The 9,372-nt window shown below is 34.8% G+C and overlaps 1 protein-coding gene across 3 annotated transcripts; it reads left to right on the top strand.

Annotated features, from left to right (window-relative positions):
* The first annotated feature begins 112 nt into the window (after positions 1-112).
* On the top strand, positions 113-7,867 carry acsm3 (acyl-CoA synthetase medium chain family member 3). Of its 3 annotated transcripts, XM_051915777.1 has the most exons (14): positions 113-694; positions 1,605-1,815; positions 2,322-2,529; positions 2,674-2,817; positions 3,481-3,637; positions 4,105-4,184; positions 4,485-4,608; positions 4,786-4,866; positions 5,365-5,466; positions 5,561-5,688; positions 5,780-5,879; positions 6,065-6,184; positions 6,286-6,315; positions 6,815-7,867. In XM_051915777.1, exons 1-14 carry the CDS (start codon positions 467-469, stop codon positions 6,854-6,856), a joined length of 1,755 nt encoding a protein of 584 aa, XP_051771737.1. In that variant the 5' UTR covers positions 113-466; the 3' UTR covers positions 6,857-7,867. The 3 variants fall into 3 exon arrangements, with proteins under 3 accessions (XP_051771737.1, XP_051771729.1, XP_051771746.1); XM_051915769.1 differs by lacking the exon at positions 6,815-7,867 and having other exon boundaries at positions 6,286-6,777; XM_051915786.1 differs by lacking the exons at positions 6,286-6,315; positions 6,815-7,867 and having other exon boundaries at positions 5,780-5,966.
* The last annotated feature ends 1,505 nt before the right edge of the window (positions 7,868-9,372 follow it).

Raw genomic sequence — 9,372 nt, 5'->3', positions numbered from 1 at the left:
TTTGTTTTTGTTTTTTGTTTTTTGTTTTTTTCTCTTTCCCTTCCCAATAAGATTGCTTTTAAAATAGCAGTTTTCACATATTTTGAAGTTACGTAATTACCTAAAATCCATAAATTAGCATGTACTGTCACATTTACATGCGGTTAATCTTTGTTTTAAAAGTGGGACTTTAGTTTTGTAGGCGGTCATGCTAACCGAAGAGATTTAGTTTGTTTTCACGAAGCTGAACTATATCTGGACTGTTTTTATTGGATCCGTAGGTTCTGCAGTGCTTCAAATTTTTCTTCTTTAGGATTTTTAGGGAACGGTTTCATTTTTAGAAGTTTACTGCAAAGAACGGGAAAACTTTTAAAGGGAACGAAAATTAGAAAATGGTCCGTGTGAAAGTTTCAGCTGTGTGACTAATGTCGGGTGGGAGAAACTACCTCAAAGCGTTAGGTTTACAGCGTCGTGTCCCAGGTTAATAATGAATTTATATTTGTTTAGCAAAACCCTGTTTAAACGCTGTCTGAAATACGCCAACAAAAATGAAGTATATGAGCGAGGTTATTGGCTGCAAATGTGCAGATTCAAAACATCTGCACCAAAAAACTTCTGCGATTATGAGAGCATGAGACAGGCTTACAACATACAAGTTCCTCAGCAGTTTAATTTCGCCAAAGATGTGCTCGAGCAGTGGGAAACAAAAGAAAAGGTAATTTAAGAAATGTATTATTTTTGCTTCTAATGTTGTAATATGTTTGTCGCCTATTTTTACTTAAAGTTAGATAATATTTTGTAATGATTCGAAAAAGGTATAACTTAACAGATCAGTAGATGTTGTAAATGTGGGGGTGGGGGAAAAAAAATCAGGACATTGAAAATACTCGAAACCTTTGTTTACAGTCTCTGGTATTAACCAATGAGAGCACATGAAGGCTGTTCTCCGCCAATGGCGTTTTTGGGAAGGTTTGGGGGAACAATGGGAAGATGCGGGAGTGTTTGGAAACCCGTTTGTCATTATTTTGTCATTCCGTTATGCAGTACTTTTTGAATTTTCTTGTGTGTAATTACTAATTTACTAAAAAAAAATGAATAAATTAAAAATAAGGAGCTACTTATTGAGAATAAGCCTGAATGATTGTCAGCTTTCCGTGTCTTTTGACATTGATATTATCATACAATTTCTGTGAATAAAAGTGAAACAAACCAATTTATACCACAAAACATGACAAAAATCATCAGGTCCATTACTAATAATTATTGATGCTTAGTTTTTTTTTTTCTTAGTTTGATGCTTAGTTTTTTTCACCCCAAAAATTCTGTCATTTACTAAACCTCCTGTTGTTCCACATTTATGTATTTGTTTATTTATTGAACACAAAAGGAGCCATTAGGCAGGAACAAATAATAGGTATGGTATGAGTTATTATTATTATTATTATTATTATTATTAGTTTTTTGCTATTTTGCAACAGAAACATTGAATGTACAATGTTCAGTATTATATGTGGTGACTTAATGAAAAAGCATTGTAAAGTAATATCCAAATCTGCTTAATTTTAATGTATTAAAATTAGGAACACTTGTGAAATTGTTTGATGTGTTGTTGCTGTGTATTACAGAATGGACAGAGGTCATCTCTTCCAGCTCTGTGGTGGGTGAATGACAGCGGAGAAGAGGTCAAATGGAGTTTTGAAGAGTTGGGCTTTCACTCCAGAAAACTTGCAAATGTTCTGCATCAGGTGTGCAGTTTGGAAAGAGGGGATCGTGTGTTCCTTCTTTTACCCCGAGTCCCTGAGTGGTGGCTGGTTAATGTAGCATGTCTCAGAACAGGTAGAGTCTTACAGTCGTGCTGAAATAGATTTGTTGGGCATTTGCTGAGAGAGATTTCTATTATTCTTTCACCCTTGTTCTGTTTTTAATTGGATCATTGTTGGGGTTAAACTTTAATCTACTTTTATTGCTTCAAGCTGCTTGGGAAATATGCTAGTTTGGACCAGCTTAAAGTTGAAGTGTGTAATTTTAAAATGTTAAACAGGATAAGCTGAAAGTTATTATGTCAGATATTATAGTTATAATTCCACATTTTGCCTAAATAAATTAAAAACAAAACATTAAAACTAAATAAAGTTTTTTGAATGCTGAATTTAAATTTTGGAATCACAATATTTTAATATAGGGTTACTTCAGGATAACTGGAAAAATGTTTCCTAGCCATCTCAATGGCAAAAAGTGTCCCAATTTACATACCTACAGTATTCAGTGCACTACTTAACCCTGGGAATGCTCTATTTGTGAGTGCTTTTCCTTTTTCATTATCACCCCGTTTCCTCACACAGGTACGGTTCTGATCCCTGGCACCTCTCAGCTCACGGCTCGAGATATCCGCCACAGGCTGCAGTCGTCTGGCGCCAAGTGTGTAATCACAGATGAAACTTTGGCACCACTGTTGGACACAGTAGCTTCAGAATGCCCTTCCATCTCCACCAAGCTTCTGCTGTCCCACAGGGCCATGCACGGCTGGGGCAACCTAACAGAACTCATGGGGTCAGTGAAGAACAAAGGAGGGACGTGCATGTACAGGGGGAACTTTAATTTAGTGAAGAAATGACTGAGTGCACACCTTAAATATATGTTAAAAAAAAAAAACAAATTAGTGAGAAAAGATCAGATGTTGCATTTGTCTTGTAGAAGAGTGTCAGATGATCATGTTTGCGTGGACACCAGGAGTGAGGAGGCCATGACTATCTTCTTCACTAGTGGAACAACTGGCTCCCCAAAAATGACCCAACATAGCCACTGTAGTTATGGTCTGGGACTCACGGTGAACGGCAGGTTTGTGACATCATTCTGAGGTTCATGACAGATATATATAAACTTGTAATGCATATATATATGTGTGTGTGTGTGTGTGTATATATAAAGTTTGGGGTCAGTAAGATTTATTTGTCTTGAAAGAAATTACTTTTATTAAGCAAGGACGCATAAAATTGTTTAAAAATGACATTAAAGACATTTATAATGTTAAAAAAAAGGTTTCTGTTTCAAATAAATGCTGTTATTTTGAACTTTCTTTTCACTAAAGAATTTTGAAAAAAATGTATCACTGTTTCCACAAAAATATTAAGCAGCACAACTGTTTTCAACATTTATACTATTAATAGTTGTTAATTGAGCAGCAAATCATCATATTAGAATGATTTCTGAAGGATCATGTGACACTGAAGACTGGAGTAATGATGCTGAAAATTCAGCTTTGCCAACACAGGAATAAATTACATTTTAAAATATACTACAATAGAAAACAGTTATTTTTATTGGTAATAATATTGCACAATATTACTGTTTTTACTGTATTTTTGATCAAATAAATGCAGCCTTGGTGAGAATAAGAGACTTTCTCAAAATTATTTAAAAAAAAATCTTACCAGCCCCAAACTTTTGAAACGTAGTGTATAACATAAAATATAATAAATATAAATTGTGTGAATTCTTAAGGTACTGGCTGGATCTGACTGAGCAGGATGTTTTTTGGAACACGTCAGATACGGGTTGGGCCAAGTCGGCGTGGAGCAGCGTCTTTGCTCCATGGATCCAGGGAGCATGTGTGTTTGTTCACCACATGCCACGCTTTGATACAAGTACAGTTCTCAAGGTACAGGAAGGTCACAGGTCCATTCTTGACAAGAATGTTCTGCTTGAAAGTTAAGGAACAAGAACCTATTCAAAGTTGTCTGAAAATGTTTTATATAAAAAAAATCACAACACTTATTCTTACTTTAAAGAGATATTGCAAATCGACAGTAAGGCTGCATTTATTTGATACAGTAAAAATGTAATATTGTGAAATATTGTTACAATTTAAAATAACTATTTGAATACATTTTAAAATGTAATTTATTCCTGTGTTGGCAGAGCTGAATTTTCATTACAGATGCAGAAATAATTCTAATATGCTGATTCGATGCTCAAGAAACATTTCTTATTATTATCAATGTTGAAAACAGCTTAATATTTGTGCGGAAACTGAGATTCAGTTTTTTTTCAGGATTCTTTGATTAATAGAAAGGATTTGTAGGATTTGTTGACTTTTTACTAGAACACATGTTTTTCTCCTGACAGACTTTGAGCAGCTATCCCATCACCACCTTCTGCACGGCACCAACAGCCTATCGAATGCTTGTACAGGATGACATATCCAGGTGCTGACTGTAACTGGTGTGCTGTGATGTATTTCAATTCAAATGAATTCTCTTTTAGCTTTTTTTCTTAAAGTTTTTTATATCCTTCATTTGTTAATTTTATGATTATCAGTTTGTATATTTACTGTCTGCAAACGTTTATTTTGTAATGTTATGCAACTTGCAACATTTTTTAACTGAATTGGTTATTGGATGGAGAATCTTAACATGGACTCAGATGTCATAACAATCACTGCAGAATCCAGATGAATTTGTTTGGTCCAGGTGTAATCCTCATCTTTTTCCTGTGGTTTCTGACAGGTATAAGTTCCAGGCTCTTGAGCACTGTCTGTGTGCAGGAGAGCCCATTAACCCAGAGGTGATGTGGAAATGGAAAGAGCTCACTGGGCTGGACATCTATGAAGGATACGGACAGACTGAGACTGTAAGTCTTGGATCAGTTTGTGAAGAATCAATATAGACAAGGGTTCTAAAGTAGCATCTGTTTTCATCCATATTATATATTCATAGATTCATAAACAAAATCCTTCACGATGAGCAAAAGGAGAATAAGTTTAAGCTTCGCCTTGTCTGCAGCTCATTCCTCTTTTTTTCCACCCAGGTTTTAATAGCAGGCACATTCAAAGGCATGAAGATCAAACCAGGATCTTTTGGAAAGGCATCACCAGGATATGATGTTCAGGTGCAGTAACAGCCTGTCCGGGGTTTAAACTGGGCGTAATAATAGTTTAGTGTTATACTCACTGGCTTCATATTAAATTTACTGTGAAATCAAAATTCTTTTTTTTTTTAATGGAATATAACAGTATTTATTATAAATAAATTATTCGTGCACATCATTATTATTTTAGAATTCATGTGCCCTCTTAATCTTTAAATAAAATAACTTCTCCTTCCGCTTGCGGCAACATCTCATCTTTTCTCTGATGATGCGTTTACTGGCGAGAGGGCGGGACAACCTGTCACTCACATGACATCACAGCAATAGCAAACCACAACCATCCAATCAATTCCTCATGGACAAAATTAAGTCCTGCCCCACATTTTTTCTAGTTTAAAAAGCCGTTTCACTCTAATACACATCACAATAGGGAAGAAAAGACTATCGCCACTTCCGTTCCGTAGATTGGATTGATTTTCTGTGAGGTTTTATAGTGATTATGGACTGTTTTGGTTTAAGGTGATAGATGAAAATGGTTCTGTTGTGCCACAAGGACAAGAGGGAAACCTCGGCATCAGAGTGAAACCAGACAGACCCTTCTCTCTTTTTACAGAGTATACGGTACATTTACCTTTTCTCATGGTCTGTACTAACAATAAAGCTGTCAAGCTGGAGTTGCACTAATTGAACATATTGATCTAAATTCATTCTGTAGGGGGAGCCGGAGCGCACGGCAGAGTGTTTCTGTGGTGATTTCTACCTGACAGGTGATAGGGGAATGATGGATGAAGAAGGATACCTGTGGTTCATTGGCAGAGCTGATGATGTCATCCTGTCCGCAGGGTACGAATTCTGCTTTGATCATTATGATAATGTCAGATTTTTTTAATCTGATATCTCCTATTGAGCGTGTGTGTATGTGTGTGTGTTTTAGGTACCGCATTGGTCCATTTGAGGTGGAAAATGCTTTGATAGAGCATCCAGCTGTAGCAGAATCTGCTGTGGTCAGCAGCCCTGATCCGGTTCGAGGAGAGGTAGTGCAATGCATTCTGGGATTGCAGTGTGACCTTAGAATTGGGCAAAATTACTTAACTTAGAAAGCAGCTCTATGCCTTAAAATGGTATCTTGTATTTATTTGATGTAAAATTGTAACCATAATTATTACACACATGCGGGGGGGGATTGCATTTAATTAAACTGTGCTGCTTCATGTTTCAGGTGGTGAAGGCTTTTGTAGTGCTGACAGCAGATTTTAAATTTAGAGACCATAAGGAACTGATCCAGGAACTGCAAACACATGTGAAGACTGTCACGGCTCCTTATAAATATCCACGCAAGGTAAAATAGTTCAGTGTTTTCTCATTTAATCCTTTTAATTTAGTCAAATTTAAAGGAATATTTTGTTCCAACTTTAAAATATTTAAATCCTTTTTTGTCAGATTGAATTTGTGGATCATCTGCCCAAGACGGTAAGCGGGAAAATAAGGCGAGTGGAGTTAAGAAAGAAGGAATGGGAACAGAAAACAAGTTTCTGTTGAAATCTTTATTTCAAATTTATATGCAAAATTCACAGGTGTCTTTCTACTTTAAAGCACGAGCTTAGACTGATAAATTGATCTACAAACCTGTAGTCCTTCAGCTCGCCTGCAGGTGGCAGCATTTCATTACAATGAAGTTGCAGAACTCATTTCTAATATTATGCCATTTACATTTGAATAAGTTTTAATGATTCTACTTCATGTTTAATCACGTAACTGAGAATGTATAAGCTTTGCAGTTCAAAAATGTCTTTTATTCTTTTAATCTTAAATTGAAGATTATATTCCACATATGCAAAACTTAAATGTGAATCAGTTTTTTACAAAATAGTAAGCATGTATATCATTAAAACCTTTTAAATTAATTAATAAAAGAGTTTTTGGGTGACTTTATGTTAGATAAACCATGTTTATTATCTCCTCCAAACAGAGTGCGCCTTTATTCCTCAAGAGCATGATGTCATGTGACTGATGACAGATGGCAGGCACAAATCTGATCTTTGCTGAATGATGAGAGGATTTTAAGGTTATGAAGATTTCTAAATTTCTAGAAGCGTTACCCTACAGAGAGGAATGCATTGACTTTTCAGATGACAAATCTGTTGGTAAATTAGTTTTGACCACTAATGGGGATACACAGCATCACCACTACAGCAGACAGATGACTTTTCAAAAAAAAAAAAAAAAAATTATTAACGCCCACAGTTTATGAAAAATGAAAGGGTACATTTTTCAAACTGCTAAAACCAAGCTGTAAATTGCCCACACTGGTTATTCAAGGACCATAGAGGCAGAAATGTAGTGGCGCAGCACACTCACTATAATACAGTAATGAGAGACAGGTGCTTGCATAATTGACCTGTTAATGGGGCTTATGTTTATCGGGTGGAAAAACAGAGCCATACTCTTTATTACTGAAATATCAAGCCAAAATGTGCCAGACATCATTCAACTGCTTCCTGGCCTATGCCATGAAATCAGACTTTGGATGTTTGTTTTGACAGTCTGAAGGATGTCAGCCTGAAAACAGCAGTTGTTTGTGTATCTCAGAGTGAATTGAATCTGTCGGATTTGGTTTGCAGCAACTGTTCTGAATTGCTCAAACTGCAAACTGGCTGTCAAAACCTGTGAGCTGCTTACCTGTCCTTGCAAAACAACAAGTACTGTGGCTGTACCATGAATGGTACCAAATGGTAATATGGGTATAATGGTATACAGTGGGCTCCAGGTTTGAGATTTGAATAGAAAACTTGGACTTCAGAATGTCCTATTCAGTATGTTATTAACATTAACATGTTTTTTAGCTTTTTAGTTCTTAAAATTGTAAGTTATACTGATCATTCTACAGAATTGGTTCAAAGTCAGAGTTGGAAACATCTTGAAAAAAATGTCTTTTTCCACTAATTTTGTATGTATGCAAATTGTATAATATCCAAGGTACTCATTTCTAGTAATTGTACAGTTAATTCTCATATTGTATTTTCAGAAAGTTTTGGAATATTTTTCCTCTCCCCAAATTTGTCACTACTGAAACACAATGATAAATCATTTAATAAGAAAGATTACATTGACCTATTAAGATTTTGTTTACATCTACCTTGTAAATATATTTTTTGCTATTTAAAAAAAGAAAAAGAAAAAGTTTTCACAGGTAAATCAATAACAATTACAATTTTAACAATATTTCAAGTGTAATTTATAAGATTTGTTGTATTTTGAATACAGTCATTCTTTATAAAAGGCATAAAGTTAATCATACTGATTTCAAAGTTAAGGATTTATTAGTTTGAATATACATTGAACCAAACACTATAATAACATATTAGTTGATAATTTAGTATACTTTATTTTTGAGCAAACATCCCACGTTTCGGTCGTGACTGCACATTTTCAGCAATGACAGTAATGTTTTGATAGCCATCAAATTACAGAATTTTAACTTGCATACTAAAACACTAATGATTTGCATAATAAAACATACTAAAATTGTAATGATTTGCATAACTGTACAAAAATTTTGTTTATTTCCCCCAAATAAAAGATTGTGTTCCCTTTTGTCACTACCAAAACAATGATGTCACTACCGACACAGTCACAACCGAAACGTGGTGAAGTTTCGGTAGTGACAATTTTAGATACTTTTGAGCCTAGCTCAAAGATGCTAATCAGCACATGGTTAGCTAGCACAGTTCTGAACAGTTGTGTACACATAAAAACTAAATTTTATGGAATAACACCCAAAAAAGTTTGCTTAATTGCAGAAAAAAAGGTGTTTGGTAGTGACGTTCCTTAAAGTTACACACAGATTTTCAGACTTTTGAACACATTTAACTTAAAATAATGGTACCTATCTACTATGAAAGAGAGGCTATGAGAGAGGGACACAGGAATATTTCCTGATCAAAAATGTAGGGGTGTGGTTAAAATCAGTCTCAGCCAATGAACTAAAACATACACTGTTTCGTTAGTGACATGACAATACGGGACAGATTTTTTCACATAAAGTTCATGATTTAATATAAAATATATGATAAAATATATTTTTAAAAGCAACAATGGGGAAAAAAATGCAAAAAATATTTCAATATCTTTTTCATTAATTGAAATTTAGGGGTTAGGGTTCAGGACAGCCACCTCCCAATTGAAAGTCCCCAATAAATTACGATTTTATATAAGCTTACTGATATTTAAAATATTATTGTGTGATTCAAAAGATAATAGAAGGATCTTAGTCAACATCTAAAATCTGAATACTTAAATGTTTTATAAATGTGTTTTTTGGTTGGTTTTCTGGGAACAAAACACTAACGTTCCCCTAACGTTCCCATATGGTTCCCGTTTGGTTATTTTTGGGGGGAACAAAATAAGAATGTTCTGGGAACGTTCTCTGTTGGTTCTTTTTTTGCAACCTAAAGAGAACGTTCCCAGAACGTTCCCTGTAAGTTATTATTTTTAGATTTGATTTTTATAACCAAACTAATCAACGTT

This window comes from Ctenopharyngodon idella, chromosome 2 (assembly GCF_019924925.1).
Source record: "Ctenopharyngodon idella isolate HZGC_01 chromosome 2, HZGC01, whole genome shotgun sequence".
Classification (NCBI taxonomy): domain Eukaryota; kingdom Metazoa; phylum Chordata; class Actinopteri; order Cypriniformes; family Xenocyprididae; genus Ctenopharyngodon; species Ctenopharyngodon idella.
The sequence above is the reverse complement of the archived record's forward strand: the minus strand, read 5'-3'. Positions and strand labels throughout refer to the sequence as shown.

What these genes read in the sequence shown, in the direction of transcription:
- acsm3 (XM_051915769.1), top strand. Translation starts at nt 467, where the DNA reads ATGAATTTATATTTGTTTAGCAAAACCCTGTTTAAACGCTGTCTGAAA. An exon ending in AACCTAACAGAACTCATGGG is followed by an intron (nt 2,530 to 2,673) that starts GTCAGTGAAGAA and finishes TTTGTCTTGTAG; the next exon opens with AAGAGTGTCAGATGATCATG. An exon ending in CTGATCCGGTTCGAGGAGAG is followed by an intron (nt 5,880 to 6,064) that starts GTAGTGCAATGC and finishes TTCATGTTTCAG; the next exon opens with GTGGTGAAGGCTTTTGTAGT.